This window comes from Protomyctophum parallelum, assembly GCF_964188405.1.
Source record: "Protomyctophum parallelum genome assembly, chromosome: 19".
Lineage (NCBI taxonomy): Eukaryota > Metazoa > Chordata > Actinopteri > Myctophiformes > Myctophidae > Protomyctophum > Protomyctophum parallelum.
Window position 1 is genome coordinate 23,205,748 of NC_139717.1, and position 27,065 is coordinate 23,232,812.

At 42.2% G+C, this 27,065-nt stretch overlaps 1 protein-coding gene across 1 annotated transcript; it reads left to right on the forward strand.

Moving 5' to 3' along the window:
• Positions 1 to 12,267: 12,267 nt before the first annotated feature.
• LOC310876864 (uncharacterized protein) lies at positions 12,268 to 18,356 on the forward strand (the record flags this gene model as incomplete). The annotated part of the gene is made up of 7 exons (XM_083790516.1): positions 12,268 to 12,363; positions 12,865 to 13,074; positions 13,653 to 13,837; positions 14,560 to 14,816; positions 16,429 to 16,549; positions 17,054 to 17,189; positions 18,172 to 18,356. The coding sequence occupies exons 2-7, from the start codon at positions 12,873 to 12,875 to the stop codon at positions 18,354 to 18,356; spliced, it is 1,086 nt and encodes a 361-aa protein (XP_083646642.1). The 5' UTR covers positions 12,268 to 12,363; positions 12,865 to 12,872.
• Positions 18,357 to 27,065: the final 8,709 nt, after the last annotated feature.

The window sequence follows — 27,065 nt, forward strand, 5'->3', positions numbered from 1 at the left end:
GGATGGGTTTGAGGGAAAACAAATAACTGGAGCAGCAACTGGAGGGCGAAGCAAGCACGCAGGCAGCTTGTGCCTGCCTGCCTTCCTGCCTGCCTGCCTTCCTCATGTGGAAGCTGCATAGTTGACTTTGTGTGTGTCATTCTTTTTCTGTCTGTCTTTCTTAGGATGAAGATCAAGGTAGACGCCGTTGGAAGGCTCAACACAAGCCGATGCCCCTAGAGATCCATCCCAAAGCTTCCCTCAGGGAGCCCAGCAAGCCAGCTAGCCAGCAAGCCCGCCCAGTCAGCCAACGCAGCCAGCCAGCTCCGCCAGTCAGCCAGTGTAGAAAGTCAGGCTGACAAGCCAGAGCATATCAGCCCTTGCAGTCCGCCATTGCAGCCATACCAGCCTTGCTCAGTCAGCTCAGCCAGGCCTCTCTCGAGGCCTGGCTCTCTGTCTGCCTGGCCCGGTCTGCCCTGCCTTGCAGCAACAGAACCAGCCTTGCTAGCAAGCCAGCCAGCTCAGAATACGAGCTCAGCAAGCCAACGCAGCTGGCAAGCACGCAGTTAGTCTAAACCAGTTTCAGACAGGCAGGCCAAGGCAGACAGACAGGAAGACCGAGGCGCCTAGGCAGGCAGACAGGCCAGGAAGGCAACAAAGTGCAGGCAGGGGGACTATCCGGCCTAAGGCTGCGCTGCAAGGGTTGGAGCCTGGCCAGCTCCTGCTGGTCTTGGCTGAGTGGCTGTGGCTGCACAGTAAGGCTGCGGTAACCTAGTCTGGGCTTGCTGCTGCACTGGCTTGCTCAGCTCGCATTCTGAGCTGGCTGGCTTGCCAGAAAGGCTGGTTCTGTTGCTGCAAGGCAGGGCAGGGCAGACCGAGCCAGGCAGACAGAGAGCCAGGCCTCGAGAGAGGCCTGGCTGAGCTGACTGAGCAAGGCTGGTATGGCTGCAGTGGCTGACTGCAAGGGCTGATATGCTCTGGCTTGGCAGCCTGACTTTCTACACTGGCTGACTGGCGGAGCTGACTGGCTGTGTTCGCTGACTGGGCAGGCTTGCTGGCTAGCTGGCTTGCTGAACTCCCTGAGGGAAGCTTTGGGATGGATCTCTAGGGGCATCGGCTTGTGTTGAGCCTTCCAACGGCGTCTACCTTGATCTCCGTCCTAAGAAAGAAAGACAGAAAAAGAAAGACACACACAAACCCAACTATGCAGCTTGCACCTGAGGAACCGAGACGCGGAAAACCGCCACCGACCCACAGGAGAATACCATCGCACAGTGGTATCAGACCAACCTCAATCAGCCAGCCCTCAAACCAAACCCTTCGACCTAGAAGAACTCGAAACTGCAATGGGAAAGTTGAAACCCGGAAAAGCAGCAGGGATTGATGACATACTGGCAGAAATGATACAGTACCTGGGACCTAACGCAAAGACCTGGCTCGTGGGGATACTGAATACATGCATGGCACAGAAAACCATCCCTTCTGTCTGGAGAAAGGCCAAAGTGGTTGCAATCCCCAAACCTGGCAAAGACCCATCATCCCCAAAGAGCTACCGACCCATTTCCCTCCTCTGCATCACCTACAAGAGAGGCTGCTACTCCTGTTTACATTCGAGGGTTGCCGGTCCTCTCGAACGGAACAGTTTAACGTCATGCCCAGGACGAAAAGATATAGAGAACACCAACATGACAAATAACAGCAGGAAGGCATGAGCCACAATCCACCGTCTTGGCAAAGACCACACCACCCATAATTCACAACGGTCACAGCAAACTCTGTTGCATCACAACTGGTGTAGGTATTGGATGGAGCCCGCACATCACAGGTGTAAAAAAACCGTTCTGTATTGAAATACTGACAACGTTTCGATCTATTTGATCTTCATCAGGTCATGTGTACACAAAACATACACTTTTATACTAAGGGAGTGCCCCCATCAACCAATCAAAACACCACATTTTGGTGCCCCTCCCATCACTGCAGGTGTGACACGTCAACCCTGAGTGAGTAGGTGGGGACCCAGACATATTGATGTAAATATAGTCTGTTCAGAAATGTTAGTGCCTCTCATAGAGCTTGTAGGTGATGCAGAGGAAGGAAATGGGTCGGTAGCTCTTCGGGGATAATGGGTCTTTGCCAGGTTTAGGGATTGCAACCACTTTGGCCTTTCTCCAGACAGAAGGGATGGTTTTCTGTGCCATGCACGTGTTCAGCATCGCCACAAGCCAGGTCTTTGCGCTAGGTCCCAGGTGCTGTATCATTTCTTCCAGCATGTCATCAATCCCTGCTGCTTTTCCGGGTTTCAACTTTCCCATTGCAGTTTCAAGTTCTTCTAGGTCGAAGGGTTTGGTTTGAGGAATGGCTGATTGTGGTTGGTCTGATACCACTGTGCGATGGTATTCTATGTGGGTCGGTGGCGGTGTTGGTTACGACTGTTGGCCACCAGTTGTGACCAACACCGCCACCGACCCACAGGAGAATACCATCACACAGTGGTATCAGACCAACCTCAATCAGCCAGCCCTCAAACCAAACCCTTCGACCTAGAAGAACTCGAAACTGCAATGGGAAAGTTGAAACCCGGAAAAGCAGCAGGGATTGATGACATACTGGCAGAAATGATACAGCACCTGGGACCTAACGCAAAGACCTGGCTCGTGGGGATACTGAATAAATGCATGGCACAGAAAACCATCCCTTCTGTCTGGAGAAAGGCCAAAGTGGTTGCAATCCCCAAACCTGGCAAAGACCCATCACCCCAAAAGAGCTACCGACCCATTTCCCTCCTCTGCATCACCTACAAGAGAGGCTGCTACTCCAACGCCTCATACCACTCATAGACACCAAGCTGACTAAAGACCAAGCTGGTTTCCGTCCCGTCCTGTGCTGGACAGAGCTCAACCTCACCCAACACATTGAGGATGGGTTTGAGGGAAAACAAATAACTGGAGCAGCATTCAGAGATCTCTCTGCTGCCTATGACACTGTCCAACACCGCACAATGGTCAGGAAAAGCCTCCTCAACAACAGGCGCTTCTATGTCCAGTTAAATGACCAGAGGAGTAAATGGAAAGCCCAAAAGAACGGCCTACCACAAGGTAGCCTGCTCGCCCCCTCCTTTTCAATATCTACACAAACGTCCAGCCACTACCCAAAGTAGTAGTACTGGAATGAATTGATAGAACACCTCACACACACATAGTTTCCTTTCGTGGCTGTTTACATTCGAGGGTCGCCGGTCCTCTCGAACGGAACAGTTTAACGTCATGCCCAGGACGAAAAGATATAGAGAACACCAACATGACAAATAACAGCAGGAAGGCATGGGCCACAATCCACCGTATTGGGGGGGAAAAATAGCTGATCAATAAGCCCCAAACGCGTTGCACTGTGACCCGTTTTGAGCTTGTACATCGGCTATTTTTGCTACAACAGTAATATGCAACGTGGCCCTCTGGAGTGAGAGTGGAAATATAGTGGAAATATAGTCTCTATCGTCAAAGTTGCCCACCCCCATTTTAAACACTAAAACATGCAGAGGAGAAGTCATAACAGAACCATCTAAACACTACAACATGCAGAGGAGAAGTCATAACAGAACCATCTAAACACTACAACATGCAGAGGAGAAGTCATAACAGAACCATCTAAACACTACAACATGCAGAGGAGAAGTCATAACGGAACCATCTAAACACTACAGCATGCAGAAGAGAAGTCATAACAGAACCATCTAAATACTACACCATGCAGAGGAGAAGTCATAACAGAACCATCTAAACACTACAGCATGCAGAGGAGAAGTCATAACAGAACCATCTACATACTACAGCATGCAGAGGAGAAGTCATAACAGAACCATCTAAACACTACAGCATGCAGAGGAGAAGTCATAACAGAACCATCTAATCACTACAGCATGCAGAGGGGAAGTCATAACAGAACTATCTAAACACTACAGCATGCAGAGGAGAAGTCATAACAGAACCACCTAAACACTACAGCATGCAGAGGAGAAGTCATAACAGAACCATCTAAACACTACAACATGCAGAGGAGAAGTCATAACGGAACCATCTAAACACTACAGCATGCAGAGGAGAAGTCATAACAGAACCATCTACATACTACACCATGCAGAGGAGAAGTCATAACAGAACCATCTAAACACTACAGCATGCAGAAGAGAAGTCATAACAGAACCATCTAAATACTACACCATGCAGAGGAGAAGTCATAACAGAACCATCTAAACACTACAGCATGCAGAGGAGAAGTCATAACAGAACCATCTACATACTACACCATGCAGAGGAGAAGTCATAACAGAACCATCTAAACACTACAGCATGCAGAGGAGAAGTCATAACAGAACTATCTAAACACTACAGCATGCAGAGGGGAAGTCATAACAGAACTATCTAAACACTACAGCATGCAGAGGAGAAGTCATAACAGAACCACCTAAACACTACAGCATGCAGAGGAGAAGTCATAACAGAACTATCTAAACACTACAACATGCAGTCATAACAGAACCATCTAAATACTACAACATGCAGAGGAGAAGTCATAACAGAACCATCTAAATACTACAACATGCAGTCATAACAGAACCATCTAAACACTACAGCATGCAGTCATAACAGAACCATCTAAACACTACAGCATGCAGTCATAACGGAACCATCTAAACACTTTATTCAGCCACGGACCACCATTTGAGGCCATTTAGCCTCTCAGACCCATTTGAGCCACTGACCACCATTGTGAGCATAGAGTATATTATGAATAGAGAAAAGGCACCCAGAGGAAACCCTGAGGCGAAATGGACATAGTGGCCGAATGAAGGTATTGCAGCCTGGCCCCAAACACATGAACGCGCTGGTCCGTTGACTATCATTGTGCACGTTCACGTCGGCAGCACGCTAGCTGCCGTCGTGAACCAGAATGCTCTGTTCCTACTGTGTTGTGTTCATATATGTTACTAACTACATTATAAAACCATGATCCAGTAGCCCAATGGATACCGTCGATGGTAAGTGAACAACCGGGCCCGGGTTCACTTCCCAGTCGATGACCGAGTTTCTTTTCTTCTTAACAAACACAACTGTTTGTTTGCATCAAGTGGAGGTCCTTTATTCATTCGGTATCTGAGCCACGGGACCACCATTTTTAGGCTCAAATACTGAATGAAGAATGGACCTCGACGAGAAAAGCTAAAACAATTGTGTTAGTTTGGTAAGAAATTAAGCTAAAATCTCAGTCCTCGATGGGGACTCGAACCCGGGCCCTGGCCGTTGTCTACTAGGCGCCGACAGTAACCATTAGGCCACTGGAACACGGTTTTACAGAGTGGCACGAACATAATATATAAACATCACAACATAGTTAACATCATAAAGTGATCACAGATGTTTGAACAACAACAACGTTAAGTATTAAATAACATTTAACGTACCTGCTTGCTGCGGACACGACGACGCCACGGCGGACATGGTGACGTGGCAAAATCAAAACAACACTGAGCAAAACCCCCCTCCACGCGTCTCTTCCGTATTTGAGGGGTTGGCGTCACTTCCTTCCGGGTGTGACGTAAGGCCACGCCCGCGAGTCTTTTGCGCGTTTTTCTTGTAGTCATATATTATTGTAGTCATCCTACGTTACATCCGGGTCCCGTCCGCTTCTATAGCTACATATTATTATGATTCTGAAAGCGTGAATCTTTTTATTTTTTTACAATAACGTTATTTTTCAGAAAGGAAGCCATTGAGGGTTAAAATGTGTCTTAATGCTTCCAACTCGAGTATAATTATTATTAATGTAAACTGTAAAGTGTCCACGACAAAGAAAATGTATGACGTGGAGCGTCCTTGAGTAAGACCCGGAAGCGGGTTACGTCACGGTTTAAATAGTCAATACAGACATGAGTCCCCTTTCTGGTAGCGTCCTCAGTGGTTTAGCGGTCTAGACGCCCGACTTTTTAATACAACTTTATAGAACTTCACGGGTTCAAACCCCTCTGATGTTTTTCTCAATCATTGATTCACAATATATCAGAATGCACGTTTAATCATAATACATAAAGCAGACAGCCCTGTGATTAAACCTTCAGCATTACATTACACTGCAACCCCACTGTGGCTAATACCTTTTTATTCACAATGCCAAGTTATTGTAGGCTACTCCTAATAATATTATATATCATGGTGTAGTCTAGCTCTGGTTTGATTGATTGATTTAAATATTTTATTAATAGTTTGTAGAATTACAGTACATTTCAAGCACAAACTCAATACAAAGACTGTTAACTGTGAGTGGACGACCCAATTAAGCATTACACTTGTTTACAAGAGGGTCCACATTGTTCAATTCATCAAAAGTCCACATTGTTCAATTCATCAAAAAACAACATTATTACAAACCTACATTATGTGGGATCCTGTAGCTTACAAACGGAGTGACATTTCTGGCCACAACGTGGGTGTCGCTGGGCTGTGGCGCTGCCAACTGACTTTTGTGTTTCCCTCTGCTTCATGATCACCTTTTAGTTCCTTTATTACAGCGAATCAAAGGTGTGTGAAATACTTCTGTAATTAATGACTTGCTGACTATGTCGCGATTTTAGCCTGGATTTAGTGTTCACGCCACATAGGCTATACATTGAAGACCACATATAGGCTATAGCCTACATGAAGACCCGACTCCAGCAGCAGAAGTGACAGGTAGGCCTACAGTACCAAAAAAAAGCCCTTTCTTGACCACAGAAACGCCACTAAAAGACACGGTATCCTACCGTCGAGACACGGTATCCTACCGTCGGTATACGTGTAACATAGTGTGTATAAATTGGCTGATTTTATTTTTTATTTTGCACGTCACTTTCTGACTTTCCAAAGGAAACGTTTTAATGCCTTATTGCTGTGTTGGTGATTTGTGGATTCGTTTTTAGATCAATCAGGGATCTGTTAATAACTTAATACTGTACTGCAGACTGCAGTTGTTCCCAAATCCACATTTATTGAGCCCCCATTAGCCCCCCATTAGACACTACTTGATATGTATCAAACAAATTTGGCTAATAATACATTAATTAACATAATTTCAAACATTAAACCATTTAAACTTCTTCACCTGAACTGAACCAGCTCGGGGAAATAACTCAGTACTCAAACATGTTAATTGATATCAATTTTATTTATAACTGCCAATGTATGTAAATGTACAACGCACAAAATGTATGTCACCATAACCAAACATGTATTTCTACTTGATAAACCTTATTTATTGGAAGACGGAGCACTTGCAGTATGTATAGATTTTGAGTCTATACTTTTGTTCTAAATACCTGCAAATTGACAAATTGTACATAACTCCTGTACTGGACGCTTTATCGTATAAAGTAAAGAAAATAAAGAACCAGACGACGTGATTAGACAAAAAGTCTCTGCAAGCTGATAAAAAAAAACAAAAAAAAAACAGTTTCTTACCCAAACTTACAAGTGAAACTCCAGTAGTATTTAACACGGTTCTGACCTGAGATCAGATTCATACGAGGTTTCCGCCGGACAAACACTGCGGTCTGATGAACCCATTCTGACCCGAGATCAGATTCTAAAAATGTCAGTCGCTCTTCGATTTTTCAAAAATAGCAGACCTACAAGCTCGTATCGCGCCACTCGGTGGCGCGATATGAGCTTGTAGATCTGCTATTTTTCAATAGCTAAAGCATAACATGATGCCGACACCAAAATGGGTGCCCGATCAGAATGGATTAACACAGTTCTGAATGTGAAAATCTGACATAACATTTCTATGTTCTGCATCCAGAGCCATACTGTAAAATAGATTCCAGCCTCACAAGAACCATGCATACATTTCACCTGGGCTGGTGGTGATTCACATTAAATGCCGGCAAAGCCATCCATCCTTTAATCACTTGAAACATGTGAAATTATCCTTTACAAATGTTCAAAAACAGCCTCACAATGCTGTGTTGTGAGTTTGTAGATCAGCCATTTTTACAATTGAACATTGTTGTGCGACTAAGTGTATATATTATGTAGGACTTAAGAGGTTAATTACAAAATGATATAACAATAACTGAACGACTTCTACAAACATCTGTCAAAGGCATCACAAATAAAGGCATACAGATGTACATATACAGTGCCATCTAGCGGTGAAGAAGAGAAGACAGCCTGATTGGGATTGCATTTTTTCCAGTCCATTAGGTTTTTAGCCAGTTTATCTAAGAGATTAACATCACTGGCTCCTCTTTCCCCTCAAAGGGAGGTGGAGAAAAAGTAAATGGAAGCAATCCCTTCAAAGCTGGTGTCCAATGAACTCACCTCCTCCAAATACTTCAGTGGAGACTTTTCACTTCCCATTACTCAACTTCAACCGAGCTCATACTATGCAAGAATTATAAGGCACATAACGGCAAAACCCACTGAGCATTATATTATATTCAACATGTCTGATGAGACTTAAGTGTCCATCACTTTTACAAATCCTGGAAAATATTTTAACAGACTCACGTTTTCACCATATAAAGTATAATAATAACGTATAATTAATGAGAATTAAAGGAGCAATGCTGAATCCAACAAAGAAAAGAAAAAAACTTGAACTTTGACATGTTTGCCTGAAAATGAATCTTTTGGACATTGGACATTTATAATGGGGCTCAATGGCAGATTTTGGCACGTCAAAAAAATCACTTTCACCTAAAAACTCCATTCACACTTTTTATAATTCAGCTTAGAAGTAATTTAAGTAAAGTATGCATATATGCAGTTAAGGCCTAAACGGCTTCCTATACATTCTGACCACTAGATGGAACAGTTGGACAGAGAATCTGTGCAGCCTACCAACAGCTACAGTATAAGTGTGGAGAAAGTGTGCTTGTGTTTCTTTCAGTTACAAATATTTGATTCAAACTTCTATATTTAGCATGGTATGGTTACTTACACACATGAGAAATATCGTTATCTGAAAGAAATGCATTTCTTATAAATAGTGATATTATGGTGGCCTGCCCACACAACATTTTGCACATACACGTGGTGAATAAAAACCTTAAATCATTATTACATTATAAATTACAGTAAGTTATACTAGAGCCTATAGAGCAGTGGTTCCCAAAGTGGGGACTTTGAGGGAGTTCCAGGGGTCCCCAGCTAAATGATAGATTGGAACCAAATGGACAAATGGACACTCAGAGTATCCAAATGGACCCTAACGGGTCAATTTGGTTCCATTTATACACTCTCGGAGTTAAATGAAATAGATTTTACAATATAAATTGTGGTCCCAGAGATAGAAATGCCATTAAACTGGGGGTCCTTGAAATGAAACAGGTTGAGAATCACTGCTAAAGCTGTAAAAATCTTCTATAATGGGGGGTCTCTGGCAAACGTTTTCATTTAGTTTTAGTCACATTTTAGTCACCTGGAATGTTTTTGTGTTAAGTCTAGTTTTAGTTGACTAAATATCATACGATTTTTGTCGACTAAATCTACAGTTGATTTAGTCGACTAAAATGTATTTTGGCGGGCCTTGATGCCGTCGAAATGATGGTTTTGATGGTTTTAAACTTTTCCCCCTGTAGTGCGGCAGCTGACAGGCTTATTTTGTTTAAAGTGGGAAATTTGGTATAGGCCTATAGTCTTTTTTATTGGCCTAAAATATTATCTATATACATACATTCATGAATCCACTTGCTGACCGGCTGTTAGTATTGGGGAATTTTTATATTTTCTTGTGACCCTACCATTAACATCCTATTGCAGGAAAAGTAGCATGTGCATGTCAAACTATAGGGGGTTTTCATGATTCTGAATCCATTCCAAGCATTAGTTTTGCACAAAATACACTCATCACATTAAGTCATGGCAAGTTCTTAGCCCAAGGAGTGTATTTTGTGCAAAACTAATGCTTGGAATGGATTCAGAATCATGAAAACCCCCTAGTTTGACATGTCACTGCTACTTAAAGCAAAAGGAAAGTTTGATTATTATTTTTTGCCTGCCATAGGATGTTAATGGTAGGGTCACAAGAAACCCCTATAAAAAATTGCCCAGTGGAGTAGTCTACTATAAACCAAAAATCCAGTGAGCATTCCAAAAATATGAAAAAGGTAGCACATCTCAATCTTAAAATTCAAGGAGGACATTAGGACAATATATTCACATGGTTCACATGGATCGGATCACATAACGTGCTTCGGCACAGAGCCTTTCTTGCCATGTATAAGCACACAGATTCAACTATATTCGACCTAGTTAATCAACTGGAACCAATCACTTTTTGTATCCCATGCTTCTAAATACAGGGAGCAATCACAGGTACAATTACATTGATTTAACCCATTGCATAATATTGTTTCTGGCCATTAATTAAGGCCATACATCTAATGGCAATAAATGGACCAGATCACAAACAGACCTCTCCTAAAAATATTTTTGAGATGTAGTAATCGTTAAGTTATGTCCATTAAGTGTCATAGTAGCCAATTAAGTGTACAAAATATTTCTCATCTCTCAACATCCACATCTGATGTTGGGAGTAGCTTGCCACTCAGTTTAAACTATCTCTTTCTCTTCTCTCTCCAAGTCCAAGCTACTTCTTTTCACCTGACAGGGGGAGTTTCCCCGGCCGGACGTATCGAGTGGAAGGAACACGTTATTCCGACCAGCTCCTTTCCCCTCCATCAGGCGCCCTGGGAGTTTAGAGACCAGAATTACTGCAGGATTACTGCATGTTCTTGTGAGAACATGCAAACTCCACATAGAAGGGCCCTTTCGCCAATCCCGCCTCGAGTATGGGCACTGATGATGACATGGAGGAGAGAACACGCCCCCAGCACCCACAGCGTCCTCAGCGGGAATCGAACCCAGAGCTGTCTAGCTGTGAGGCGACAGCACTACAGACTGTGCCACCCTGCCCCCAGGATCTTTCATCTTTCTCCTTCATCACTAATGGAATCAGCTCAGTCAGCACCCCCCCTCCCCTGTCGACTGTTTCCCATGGTGACCACATGGACACATGATCCCATGGTCTCTGTTTGTCCACTTATTAGCTTCTTATTATTAGCTCTTTAGGCTGTTTTTGTTGGTAGATGGTAGGGTCTACAGTACTCTACAGACAGTAATCTGAGGATAGAGATGGGCACTGACACAACAAGGATAATCAGACTCAAACCGTGTGATCAATATACAGTACATTATTATAAATGTGCTGCAAATGGAGGCACTATTAAATCATTAGGCCTACTGTACGTGAAATTTGAATTGGCTGAGTCTCTGTCAACATGCTGATCAGCGACCTAATAATTCAGCTCTGAATGCGACTACATAGCCTACAAAATAAATACAAATACAAACCAGTGGAATTTGCATCAGCATAACACAAGCTAAGTAGTTGACACATTTTCTGTGTGTGCGTCTGTGCGAGTGTGTTGACAAATGCTGGGCACATGCATATACTTTTTTATGTTTGGGGACTATTCTTTTATTCAGCATGAAGACTAAAGCCTTCTAAATAAATATACGCATGCCTTGATCACTATGGTACACCACCCTCCGAGCTGACTTGGATTTGAGCGGATTTTACGACCAACGTCCGTCACGGCCAAGTTCAAGTTAATGAATTCCACACGTAAGGTGTCCGTACACTCACGGTGAGCGTAAATGGCGTTGTGAATCTGGCCCATTGTCTTTATATTTTTACCCATCGATGAGACGTCACCATGCTGTTGTTATTCAGTGCAATGCGGAAACCTCGCCAATACAAATTCCTTGTTTAAGTATCTATAGGCAATACAAATAATTCTGATTGCCTTGTCATTCTGCATGTGCACATACTGTAGGCTATACTGTACATGACCACAGGCACGCATGTGTCTACATTTGTACACACTCACATACACACAGAGTAGACACACCTGGCATTTGACTTGGGTGTTTAATGTGGATCCCTGCCATAATCTGTGGGTGCCACTTTTCTCCAGACTCTGAGACATTGCAGAAGGTTTTGGGAAGCCTGGGAAGTTCCACCATGGTTTCAGAGTAACGTGAGAGGACCGATGGCTCACTGTGATAATCTTGGTGTTAAAGCAAGTAAAAAAAGAAAAGGAAAAAAAGGTTAAGTGATCTATACAAATTGCCTTTATTTTTAATTAACAGGGAAAGCTTGAACTATACTTGCCTCTCAGGCAGATGAAGAAGCAAAATAATCTCTGACTAACAGGAGCAGTTAACTTACAGCACGGATTGTTCAAAGGACAAATCTCACTTGCTCTGTCCGAGAGGTGAAAACAAACTTGACGGACATCGGGAAAATCAAGGGGATTTTTGAAAGTGTCACGGCAACCTGGTTTGAGTAAGTGGCACTGAACCTGAACACCATAGTTTTATCCATTTAGAGTGGTGCGTGTGTGTGTGTGTGTGTGTGTGTGTGTGACTGTGTGTGTGTGTGTGTGTGAGACTGTGTGTGTGTGTGTGTATGTGTGTGTGAGACTGTGTGTGTGTGTGTGTGTGTGTGTGTGGGTGTGGACTATAGGCCTACTGTATGTCCAAGTGTTTTTGGGGAAATGCATACGTATGTGTGTTTGTGGGTCCATTTCATGCATTTGTGTGTGCGTGTGCGTGTGTGTGTGTGTGTGTGTGTGTGTGTGTATGTGTGTGTGAGAGAGTGTGGACTATATGTCAAAGCGTTGTTGGGAAAATGCATACGTACAGTATGTGTGTTTGTAGGTCCCTTTCATGCATAGTTCGTGTGTGTGCGTGTGCATATGTGTGTGTGTGTGTGTGTGTGTGTGTGTGTGTGTGTGTGTGTGTGTGTGTGTGTGTGCGCGCGCGCTTGTTTGTGTCCCCGCCTCAGAGAAGGACATGCAGTGTGTGACGTGGTGGTTGGTGCTAGCTGTGCTGTGGGTGGTGGAAGCCCAGGGGCAGGTGGAGGTGGAGGGTTGTCCCGACGTCTGTCAGTGCTCCAGGAGGAGCAGCCCTGAAAGGTCAGAGGTCGGCTGTCATAAGAAGGGACTGGGGGCCTTGCCGTCCAAGCTGCCCGCCGATGCCTGGATCCTGAAATTAGGTACAGATACATTATGTTGTACCCGCTGTCGTCGGGTGTATATGTTCAAAACCGTAACCTTTCAGAAAATAGGGAGAAACTTAATTAAATAAATAATAAAACACATTCCATTTTACCCAACGTGGTTATTTAGTCACAAGATCTTGTTAATACACTCTCACACACTTTATTTTGTATACAGTATACATCTTTCGTATTTTGTGTGTGTGCGTGCATACACACAGTATATATATATATATATATATATATATATATATATATATATATATATATATATATATATATATATATAAATAAATCAACAAAAATGGCAGATCTACATATAAACTGACAACATGCTACATCTTACAGTGTTTAGAGATTGTAGATTTTTGCTACTTTTGAGTGACACTGTAGTATGGCAAAGTAAGGCATTAATAATTACAGGAAAAGCATAACATTTTGAAACAATTAAGGAGACACAGGGTTTCTGCCCGACAGCAACAATATGTTTCATCGAAGAATGACTTAACGAATTAACGAGATCGATTACATATTAAACACATTTAGCTCAACTTTCTTTCTGCTCATTCCTGAAGGTGAGAACGGTATCACGGACCTCAAGGCTAACGCTCTGAAGCCCATCCCAAAGATTGAGAGTATCAATTTGGAACGCAACGCCATCAGGTCCATCCACCCCAAGGCTTTCTCTGGCGCTAGACGTCTGATGCTCCTCAATCTCTATGGCAACCATATCACGCAACTTCCAAAAAAAGGATTTCAGGTAGAACCCATTTTAAAGACAACTATAATAGATTTCCCGACTATGCTAATTTCTCAAAATTTTCTCCAAAATGTATGTCTTTTAATCTTTTTTTTGTGGAAGGACAGACAGTAGACTGACAGGAAATTGGGAGAGAGATGGGGAGGAAGACATGCAGTAATTAAAGGCCGTCGGGATCGGGAGTCGAACCCGCTGCACAGATTAACATTCAAGGTGCCTGGACCACTGAGCCATGGCCCAGGCCTTGAATTTGTATTTTACTTAGACAGTATTTTCTTCCTTTTGAAAAACTCAAAATTCAGAACTAACTATAGGGTGACTGTTGCTCAGGAGGTAGAGCAGGTCGTCCCGGCTCCTCCTGTCTACATGTCGAAGTGTCCTTGGGCAAGACACTGAACCCCAAATTGCTCCCGATGTGCTGGTTGGTACCTTGCATGGCTCCTGCCGCAATCAGTGTATGAATGTGTGTGTGAATGGGTGAATGTAATGCACTATGTAAAGCGCCTTATATAAAGGCGCTATATAAATGCACCATTTACCATTGAACCATATTACAGTATTCTGATCAATGCAAATCAATGCAAGTATTTTAAGAAATGGAATAAAATAGCTGGATTACTCTGCAGCATGTCCCTCGAAATGTACTGTAGGCCTATAGGTCAGTTTTTTTCCGACCTCCTTGTAAAATTGCGTCCTTCCCTTCATCCTCTGCCATCAAACAGGACCTTCTTAACCTGCGTTTCCTCATGCTGGGTCACAACCAGATCAGCAGCGTGAAACCCGACATGTTTGTGGGCATGAAGAACCTGTCAGATCTCGACTTGCCGCTAAACTCCCTGACCATGCTCCCGTCGAATGCTTTCAAGCCTCTGATAGCGCTTAAGGTGTTAGATCTGGCCATGAATCGTATCCAGAAGATCTCTCCGAAGACCTTCGCCGGCCTTCAGGAGCTCAAGTTTCTCAACCTAGACAACAACAGGTGATGCTTTAGCTGCTACAGTATACTGTACCATGTTATGTTGTTCAGTGGCATATTATGTTGTTCAAGTGAAAAAAAGGGCACTGTGGAACCGGCCAGTTGCCTTTCCCATTCTGAAAAATAGCAGATCTACAAGCTCATAGCGCGCCACCGAGTGGCGCGCTACGAGCTTGTAGGTCTGCTATTTTTGAAAAATCTTAAAAAAAACGGCACAAATCTTCTTTCAGAAGACTTATTTTCTTTATTTCGACGTCAGACCTAAATGGGTTAATAGTGTGAGATTTATAGATTTTGGGGCATAAATAATATATTAAAAGCTTTTTTTTTAAATCAAGAATTGATCAATGTCACTATGGTCCACATACAGTACTGTACACTGTACAAAAAGAAAAGAAAAGGAAAAACATATACCGGTATATTTTTTCCTACAAAAGGGCTGTCCACAGGGCAAGGGCAGGTGGTGTTCTAGCACCGCCTAGTGTCTATCTGTGCACGCCACTGATGTTGTTGACTACTAACACCCGTATTATGTAGCATGTTCTACACAGTGAGAACAACTGTTCTATACCACATGCCCCAGCAGCACTGAACTTGCACTTAATGCATAATAATGATCTCCCTGTAAAAGTATTTCCCCATCATTCTAGGATCTCATACATACATACATGTTTCTGAAAAACCCATGTTTCTATGTCAGTCGTTCTCAAACATTTCCATTTCAAGGATCCCAAAAATATATGTGATTGGGGCCTATGAGTAATGCATGTGGAGGAACACGCCATGCCTCCCAGTTCCACTCCCTGCCACACGTACAGGAACCCCCGATCAACCTGTTGGAGTCACTAATGCAGCGACAGAGAACACCCTCCCCTGCTGCTAGCTTATAGTTCCCAGCAGCCATGAACACATGTAGCCAATTGTGTGTTCAGTCATATCCCAGTCGTGGTGGGCTGCAGGAACTTTTTACACCTGTGCATATGTCATCTAAATCAGGGGTTTTTAACCTTTTTATATACCAAGTACCACCACAGAATATATCTGGCTCTTCAAGTACCACCATAACTGATATATAAATATAATATATATATATATAATATAAAATACAGGAGTGTAGACCTGCCCCATCCTATTCAGCTATTAACAAAGGAGGAAAATGTAATTTGTTCTATGATTTTATTTTTCATCCCCAAGCCAATTTTGCTGCTGCTCTTATTAATCCGTCCTCAAATCTTGTATTAACGGCTAGGTGTGCTGTCATGCTCATTTCAGCACAACTGGAGAGCCCATTTCAACCAATTGCTTGGTTAGAAGAACTGCCTGTATTAATATAAATATTTCATTCTACCTTCGTCTTTTTTTTGGGTCTTTTTTGGGCAACTCCTCTGCATACCACCAGAGGGGGGCTCAAGTACCACCAGCGGTATACTAGTACCAGTGGTTGGGAACCTCTGATCTAAATGATCAAGCGGTTTGTCCTCAATAAATGGAAAAAGACCTACTACTATACATGTATCCTATTATAGGATATAATTATCCTTTTATCATCAAACATTAATACAATTCTATTCCAAGTTCAATTTAATTAGGCTTTCCAATTCTTTCCTACACTCAGTCTGAAGACCATTCCAGCTGGGGCATTCAGACCTCTGTCCACTCTGGAGATGCTGGTTCTAGATAATAACCTGCTGACCACCCTGACCGCTGCGTCACTAGCTGGTCTGACCAACCTGGAGGTGAGAACATCATTACACCTTTTCCTGCATATGACTTTTGTATGGACCATATGATATGCTATGTCAATAATGTTGTAAAATGTACATAGTAAACATGTATGTGTTATGAAAATCAAAAGACAAGGGGAAAGAAACATTAGAAATAATTATATTTATCTCGGTTGTATTTTGGAATATTTCTGAATACAATATATCACATTGTTATTTCAATATTGTTCAACCAGCTTAAATGTGGAACTAACAATGTTTTGTTAACCAGCTTGCATACGGTAGTTTTGTAGTTCTTGTATTTTTAAGAGGATATTATCATTGAAATGCATTGACAATGCACTGAAGAGGCTAGGTCTTGAGGCTAGAGAAATAGTCCGTAAAAAAACACAACACGGGATCATTATGTCATGATGCATCCATGCCAGTGAAACGACAAACTCAGTCACTGCATGCTTGTATGATGAGCTACACAATGCCTGAAACAATGTATGTATACGAATGTTGTTGTACCAGGAGCTCTACCTGCGTAACAACCAGATGGAGCGTCTGCCCGTGGATCTGTTCCAGAGCACACCCAAACTCTCCCAGCTGGCTCTCAGCGGAAACCGCCTCAAGACGATCGACCCAAACATGTTCACCCGGCTGCCTAGTAAGACTTGCCCTCTCACTGTCACATTTCTTCTTTTGGAAAGGAGAGCAACCACTTCTCCACCCCTACTTTAATGTGTGTGTTTATTGAGGCGTTAGGAAAGCAGAGGGGAAGACAAAGTATAGGGTTGAGGGGGATCAGGATAATGGTTGTGGTGGGATTTGAGTGCAGTACTTTCATTCGACGGAGCATTGGTCCGAACGACAACCTACCTCCTCCCTCACCCTAACCCTAACCTCCCCCGGGGCAGACACCTAAACCTAACCGCAACCCTCTCCCGACCCGCAGCGCACCTCGGAGCATTGCTCCTTCGGAGCAATGCTCTGTCGGATGATAGTACGCCTCCCGTGGGATTTGGGATATGCCAAAACAGTCTGACAGTTGTTTCAAAGTACCACTGGTCTGACATTTCACAATTTATAACTAACCCTAATTCTAACCTCAGGCTCACACTAACCATCATGCAGACCATGGGCCATCAGACTAATGGACAGCCCCTGGGACTTGAACCTAGACCAGAAAGGTTGTGTGCTTTTGAAGCTCAACATCTTAAAAAGCACTAATATGCAGTCGCCATGCTGTCCCCTTTTCAAAGGAACAGACAAGGGACATAGATGGAAACAGCTAGTGGCCAAAAACATATTCATCATCACATGCCGGCGGGTGATGGCAATCACACAAAATGTATTATGTATTTGAAAGAGTAGGGTATTTTGTATATTGTTTATTATTTCAGTTTAAGCTGTCTTGAAATGCTTTTACCGAGCATTTCTATCATGCCGATCCATATATTTATCCATGACACCTGCATAGTTCTTTTCCAATTCATACCTCCAAGAAACAAAGTAGTATTAGTAACATCAATGTTGTGTATTTGCAAAAAAATATATATCTTTGGCTTGAGTGACCGACATATTTATTTCTTTGGAATCATGCCAAAACGACTCAGATCATCACCAGACCTCATTCTAATTCTCACCAGATCTGAAAAGGCTGTACCTCCATGACAATCCCTGGCAGTGTGACTGTAACATCAGCCCCCTGGTGCAGTGGATGGGACAGACCACGGCCAGCCTGGCCCCAATGGGGGCCCTGAGGTGTGTGAGCCCGGGCGAGCTCCGAGACAAGGCCCTGAACAGCCTCCAAGCGGACAGCCTACGGTGCTAGTGGCCTAGAACGTCAAAAGTCGGATGACCCGGAGAGCCTATAGCGTACACGTCCATAACCAGTATATGGTTAGATTCAGATTGTAAACCTTCACTTAAAAAAAAAAACACTGTTTTTTGGGGTCATGCATGCATGCTCTTTTTATAGCGATACAAAATGGAGAAAAAACAATCAATCTTACATACCTGTACCTGACCAAATTATTTAGCTAAATCTCAAAATTCCACTGGATTATGTTGAAAGGTTATACTTTTCAACAGGTAATTTAACAGGTCATCGTAGTGGATTTCATTTTGAAGTAACCCCCCCCCAAACTAGTCCACCAATATCTGTATCTGTTCCCCATCAACTTTCTCTCGGTTTACTGTCAATTATGGTTACCTGTTATGACGTGTGTAGTATTCTGCACACTGTGTCAAGCCCACAGTCCCGGTTCAGTAATTCATCACTATCCACTGAGGTGGCAGAAAGAGAGAAGGCGATGGAGCAAATATAAGGGGAGGATGGAGACAGCTAGAGTAAGGGGCATATAGATTGAGGGAGGGAGGGCGATAGACAGAGCCAGATAGATTAAGACAGAAAGAAAAAAAGAGGAAAGGAGATGGCTGGTAAAAGAGGTGTGAGAACAGATAATAGAGTATGATTTTCACAGAGTACACAATGGGATTGGTTGGAGTGTAATTATCTTGCCATGTAATCGACATGGCAGCACTTCAAAATGGCCTTCACGGCACAACAACTGACACAAAAATGGTAGTGACTCCCACTGGGAGGGGGACAATAGCCATAATTTCCACCTGTATTGAACATGGTATTAGAGAAATGCACCCCCAGAACATTGTAATAGGTGGATTCTGTTCATAGTCGTATAGCGATTGTTGGCTCCGCAGGTGACTTTGTTTTATAATCCTGCATATTTTACAGCAAAGTCAAACTGAATCCCCCCAGAGTTTATCTTTCCCAGTGATCTGTTTCAATCATTAAAACTAGCACATTTAAAAACACAAACGTTGGCCTTTTTTTTGCAGAGAATCCCTGATTATTTCACACTGATCAGTATCATGACTTTGATTTGATTGTATGTTTCTATTTTTGTACTGTACCTGTAGAAGGACATCCTTTGGAGTGTACTGCATATCATGGATGCGTCAATGATAAAGGCACATTATTTTACATGCAAAACCAAGACACAATTGTTACTTGCTAGTTAACTTATACTTTTTACTTATACCATTTTGGTTCCCCAAGCTACAGTGATCACTTTAAATTAAGCCATGCTTTGAAAACTATTGTACACATATAATTTTATCATGTGTATTAACGGCATATTAAAGGAATTCTGTCCTTGCTTCAGATTTGATATTATATAGTAAAGTGGTAATTTACTGGATTTTGTTTACTCAGTTCTAATTTTCTTGAGTCTACAAGAAAAGTCAGTTAAACTGTCCTTTCTAAGGGCCCTCAGTCCTAAATGGGTTAACCCATTCTGGACGGGAACCCCTTTTGGTGTTAAGCATTATGTTATACTTTAGCTATTGAAAAATAGCAGATCTACATCTTGTATATCTTTCTTTCTTATATCTTAATAATGTATATCTTTCTTTCTTTCTTATTTTTGAAAAATCGTGAAAATGTAGCACAAATATTTGAATATAATATTCTTTCAGGAGACTTTTTTTATTTCGATAAAAATGTTAGAATACATAGTGCCGCTTTAAGTAGTTAAATAGTTGAAGAGTTCTGCCAAGCATATTCAATCTAATGAGGCCTTCCTGTCAGTTGGACTGATCGAGGGCCCTTAGAAAGGACAGTTTAATACAACTCCCCAGCTGTTCTACGGAGACATTTAGATTGTGTCAAAGACACAGGATCTGACACGAACTTTGACCGGTCAAGATTCAATTCATCCATTTGAGCCAGCAGGCAGACTCTATTAGCTCAATGGTGAAAAAAAAATGCATCTGGATGCATCAGGCTCTGATTGAAAAGAATGGCATAACATATAGCCACTTGTCGGATGGCCATTTCGGAGTAGGTGCACAAGAGGTCATAGGGAGCTGTGTGTTCCGTTCAAATGTTCCTCCTCATTATTTTTTAGATAGCGCTGTGTAAGAAGTTACTATTTTGAGGAGGTTTCTAATTATAACGTCAACGACCTGCAAGATAATAAGGAAAATGTAATCATATTTGCAGTGGGCTTTGAAATGGGCTTTCATATTCCGCTACAAACCAAAACTGTGGAAATAATTAAAAACGGCTTTGAATACCACATTTCCCTTCCCCCAAATAATTATATGATAATTCATATACTGCAGGTTCAATCAACAATGTAAAAATGTCAGTGTGCCGATATTTGAAAGCAGCTTTATTGAACATGCCAAACATGCTGCTGACGAACAGGATCAAGTCTTCTAGACTGACTGACATTGCGCTGCCTCACATTTCATCTCGGTACAAGCCGTACCACATAAACAATTTGTTTGCCTAAGGGGTACATAGAAAGCTAGGAAGAATCAGGCCTTCTGGGAACTCAAATAAAAACATATAAATGTTTCATTCGACTGCATACAGTCTGAAGCCCGGACAGTTTTCGAGATATCTTGTTTGGGATCAAAGTGTAGGACTGTCTCACTGGCATTGCCATATCCTCAGAGCCCTGGTGTTAAACATATTGAATACATATGAATCTGTTAATGTGAAAGCAAATGTACAGTAGACTTCGCTTCATCTTAGCACTATAGCCTCAGCAGATGCATGGTGATGCAAGACAGCCAAAGGATTCAGTCAATGTTGTAGTATACAAAGAGTTCAGCCACTGCATGACTTTTTCCCACTCTTTTCAATTCCAACCGTTGGCTGCCATGGACGGAGATGTTTAATATAACATGCTGTATTAGGACCAGTGTCTTGTCCTATAGAAGCCAGCAGCACACGATACAGAGACACAGAGACACAGATAATACTTTATTTTCTTTGTAACCTATTGCCTTTATTTAACCAGGTGAATTTGAAGGATGTCTTTCCTAGGGAGCAGAGCTGGCTGAGACAGCAACAGTACACTTCAGAAGATAGCTCTAGAATCAAAGTGATGATGAGAATAGATGGGTGCATGCAGCGCATCACACAAAATCACTATGGATTATGCGACAAGATAGAGAAGGTACCGGCTGAAAATGCAATAGCCTGTAATGATTGCTATCTCACAAGACATTTACAGAGATTAAAATGTAATAAGCACCAGGCTTAAAATGGAGGTCCTATACTTTAAAATGGCCTTATTTCACTGTATCTGTGTAATTTCAACAAATCTGTGTCTTAATTAATGTATAGAGAACTATTGCAAATACACAAACATACTTGGCAAGTTCTTAGATAAAATGTCTCTGATAAATGTACTGACAAAGGGTAGACAAAGGGCTCTATTTTCGTCACAGCAGTTACCCGCGACGCTGCGCAAAAATTATATATTATATATTATAGTATAGGAGCTTGCTCTGTCCCTAAATGGTATTTTGGTCCAGCGTCACCCGCTATCCATTATGCCGACACCGGAATTTGCACCTAGTGGTGTGGTCATGTGGTCAGGTTGGCACGCTTTCCCCTAAATTGCTATTTTGGTATCAAAATAGTTACGGTAGTTTGGTATAGAGCGGCGCGCCGGTCGCCTGCAATGGAGATGCCCGCGGAGTCAGGCTGCTGCTTTATCTCTCCTTATTCTCCTACTCATCTCTTTGTAATTTTCCTATAAATCAGCAGAAGTGAGAGCCTAGGTGTCACTTCCTTGTGTCCATTGTGTTTATATAACTTTCTAGTCAAAGAAGTTAGCCTATTTGGCTTGTGCCAGGCATTGTGTGCGATTACAGCACAAGTGAGACTTCAAGGCAGCAACGCATTACTCTTCCATGGGCTATGAGCATAGACCGTAATGCTATGAAGCAATATAGCACTGGGTAGCGGAGGTGTTTTAGGCATTTAGACAGACGCCCCTTCCCCAATGCTAAATGGTGGCTTTAGAAAGCTCGGACGAAAATAGAGCCCTAAGGTGTTTATAATCTACAATATAACACCCACGTTTGGAGTTACGTACTCCCCTCTCTGGCACAAACGCTGAATGCAGTATGAATCTGAAGCATGATTTATACTTCCTCATGGCGGCTTTGTACGCCGACAGTAGCAGATCGATAAGCTCACAACGCATTGCTTCTGCAACAGGTTCTGATGTTTGTATACATCCGCCGTTTTCGGTGCGCGATGCCGTCGTACATCAGAGCATACATTAAGGCATTAGAATAGTGAGCGCAAGGCAGAGTATATTATTACATGAGCCGAGGAGAGGTTACACAGCATGTTGTAATTCCCCCCTGTGCAATATTCTCAGACTCATTTGTCCTTCCACAAAGTCATACTGGATGCTTCTCCGCACGCACGCACGCACACACGCACTTCCAGCGCGCTAACTCGCACACACACTGACACGTAAGAGTATAACAACAAAGTATAATTAATGGTATGATGTCAGCACTGTCAGGCGGAAACCTTGTATGTCCAAGAACTGTTATTTTTCAAGGAATGGAAAAAAAGAGCCTGTGTTCCAATGGATCCAATATAGAACTGTATTATATAGTCACAAGATTGGTTCAATCACAGACATGGAGACCAAACCACTTTCAGTTAATAATTCATAATTTAAAAACATAACAAATGTGAGCTTGCAGATCAGCTACTTTTGTGTGACACGGCAGTATGATGGAGTAAGGATGACTTCCCCCATTGTCAACCTATCTTCATGCAATAGGTCCTCACAAAGGCTCATGATAATATGGCACCATTTTTGTCTATTTGGTCTGTGTCTCAGAATTTAAATGATTATTGGTAGGGAAGTTTCTAAACTTTAGAAACTCTCCTATAACGCAACATCATCAAGAAACAGGCTTTCTATTCCTGGAAAGTTTGCATGCTGTAAAAGAAGCAATTGTTCTCACTTAATTTTTTTTTAATAATTATAATATATTATATATATATATATATATATATATATTTATATATATATATATATATATATTATAAATAACCCTGCCTAACAATGATAGGCGTTTTTGGTAGGCGTTTTTCTGAATTTGTCAACATGCAGCCCTCTTCTGAAACACAGAGTGAGTAGACACAAATAGTACCATATCATGAGCATTTGCGAGGACCAATTGTAAAGATAGGGTAAAGATGTCTTAACCCATTCTGGGCCGGAATTAACCCCTTTTGGCGTTTATAGCATTATGTTCTACTTTAGCTATTGAAACATAGCAGATCTACAAGCTCATAGCGCTCATATGAACTTGTACGTCTGCTATTTTTGAAAATGTGTCACAAATCTTTGAATATATATTATTTCAGAGTGAATGTTTTTAATTAAAATCTTTGCTTCTGGGGGGGGGGGGTCCCTGGAACAACATATTTTCAGATGGGGGGGCCAAATACAGATAATCTTGGGGGTCCTTGACATGAAAATATTTGAGAACCACTGATATAGAAACACAGGGTTTTTCAGAAAACGTTCAGGATTTAGAAGACATTTTGTAGAATCGTTCTCAGGTCTAAATGGGTTAAGCCGTTTTATTTTACATAAAACAAACAATTAAAAAAAAACATACAGTAAAAAGTTGAAATATGGAGATAGGAGGTTTCTGCCCGACAGCGGCGATGTGTTCTGTGCTCTGTAGCTTCTCAACCTCCCTCCCGGCCACCGCCCCAACAAACCCACCACTGTTCCCATGGCAACCCTGCACTCATGTTTGCGATTCTCCCACTTGGTTATATTATGGTCTCAGTCTGTCTGCCTCTCTCATGCAGCTGCATGGCTCTACAAGTTCCTTGTCATATTAACCCATTTTGGACTGGGAAAAAAAAGTCTTCAAAAATCCTAATAGTTTTCTGAAAAACCTAAGTTTCTATGTCAGTGGTGGTCAAACTTTTTCACGTCAAGGACCCCCAGATTTATCTCTATTGGGCCACGGACCCCCCATCTCAAAATATGTATAGTTCCAGGGACCCCCCAGAAGGAAAGATTTGAGTTAAAAATGTTCGTTCTGAAACAATATATTCAAAAGGTTTGCACTACATTTTCACGACTTTTCAAAAACGACTTTTTCAATAGCTAAAGCATAACATAATGCTAACACCAAATGGGGTTCCCGCCCAAAATGGATTAATGCAAGTATAAATATGTATAGACATCAGCGGATCAGTCTTTGTTTCAAGGCGACACAGACCATGAACAATATGTTCCAACCCAGGATAGGATGACATGGTCATTAGGTTTGTGTCCTGGCTGTAACCGACTGTTATTAAACCAGTTGAAGTTCACCCTCTGACTTGATTTTGCCTTTGTTGATTTTAAGTCCCATAATTTGACTCTTTCCCTCCCCATATTATTATATAGGGGTCTTGGGCCTTTGCATCTGGCATCCCTATTGAAGCTTTTCCACAAATTCTATATTTTTGATTGATTGAATATTTCTAGAAGGATAACACAAAAAGCCACGAGGGCTTCCCCCCCCCCAATGTGGTCCTATGTATTCAATTCATCAAGACAAAGCAAACAAAATACCAGATCTACAAGCTCACAACACGCAACAATGCTATGCTCTGTGTGGTTAAAGACAACCTTGAAGGTGTTGGGTTAAATTGGGTGGGAAGAAAAAAAGACAGTAGCAGCTAGGGGTGTGATTAATTCCACGGTACGATACACGATATTGGGCTCACAATATCAATACGATATTATTTTTGTATTATTATAAAACTTTTGAATTATCAACAACATTGGCCATCATTTACAGCTTTAAAGTGCTTTATTACAAAAATAAATAATACTAGTGAAAGGGACAAGTGAAGTAAGTTCTCCCAAACCAACAACTTAGATGAGATGTAGGGTAGGCCTATACGCGCAGTACGCGCTGCGAGTAGGGCAATTACACGCCGAGGGGGGCAACAAAATGTGCCAAAAAGTGCCAAGCCGACCCTCAAAATAACAAATTTCTCTGCGGCTCCGCCGCGTAATAACGAGCGGCCGTGTGTGCGTCCTCACAAACTGTGAAAATAGCCGATCTGCATGAGGAATTGCAGCGCTCTCGTCGGGAGGGGGGGCAGCACAAATATCGTACGAGTAGGGCAACCAAATGGTCAGGCCCTGTATTTGAGAATACATTATGCAGCACACAGAATTCACCTATGGGTCTAGGTATACTGTGGGGAGCTGTTTACACTTTTCAATTTGTCATGCATTGGAATCAACCCTATCCCTAGTCCATTCCCCACCCAGTCTGTATCTCATTCTACAAAAGGCTACCCTTACACACTCAGCGTGTCCTATACCTGACACTAACGTTGTTTTGGGTCCTGTCAAGGGAATGGCAACCGAGTTGGCGGAGGCTGACAGCAAAACTCATAACAGGGAATGAACTAGGTAACACAATCAATGGCAAAGCCACGGATGTCTGGGATTCAATCTGTTGGAGTCACCTGAGAGCATGTGGGCAGTAACAGTGTTACATGGGCATTGTTCTGGACAAAAGCATCAAAGCTTGTATGGAAGGAGATGAATGCTACAGAGGAAACAGGTGTGAGAGTGAACGTGGTATGACTAAGGAATGGTGTCTTGCTTGTATTTTCTATGAGAAAAGCCTGCAGTTTCCCTGGGAGGAGCCAATTGACTGGAATGAGGTCTGAGCCTGATCACATTGAATCACAGTAAAATAAATAGTAATAATGAATGCATTAATTTGAGATCTTTGTGATATTTCACACATATATTGGTAAAGATACACAATGTTATCATTCTCAAATATGTTCATACCAGATCATGAACCAAGTTCAAAGCTCAAAATCTAGAATCAAGGTCACAATTAACTTAAGGCATCACCTTGCGCACCTCCAGAGCAGACCTCATGTATAGGCAAACATTCGTTCAAGGTCAAACGAGGACATAACAACTACAATAACCTACATCTAGGCGAAGATGTATTTTTTTCACTATGCAGAGATAGGTTAGATTAGCGATGGTGCTTCTTACCGTATTTCTTACCATTGTATTGCTTTATCTGACTTTAATTAATCTGTAACTTCGTAACACTGTTGAGCTGCCTCTGTGAAGAATAAGGTGTCTGTCTGTCTGTCTGTCTGTCTGTCTGTCTGTCTGTCTGCCTGCCTGCCTGCCTGCCTGCCTGCCTGCCTGCCTTGGAAGTTCACATGATTTTGTGGGCGTAGTTTATTCTGTGAATATGAGTTTACACTGAGTAAAGTTTCTCCAGAGCAGTGCCAGAAATATGTATCACCTAACTGCATTTTTATAGTTCATCATGTGCTCTTGGTTGCTGCAGATCTACAAGCTCATTTTTCAAAAATAGCAGACCTACAAGCTCGTAGCGCGCCACTCGGTGGCGCGCTACGAGCTTGTAGGTCTGCTATTTTTGAAAAATCGAAGAACGACTGACATAGAAACATAGCTTTTTCAGAAAACTGTCATTTTCAAACAGACATTTTTAGAATCTGATCTCAGGTCAGAATGGGTTAAGGTTTCATTACATTAATTTTCATTTATTTTGAGTTTTTCTTTTAGGTTTCATGACCTCAATTACACCCCAAACACCTGTACTTTGAACATTCAGTGGATTTTCTGTGCCTGGAGTTTTTCTCTGTGGTTTGGAAGCCTTTTGAGCT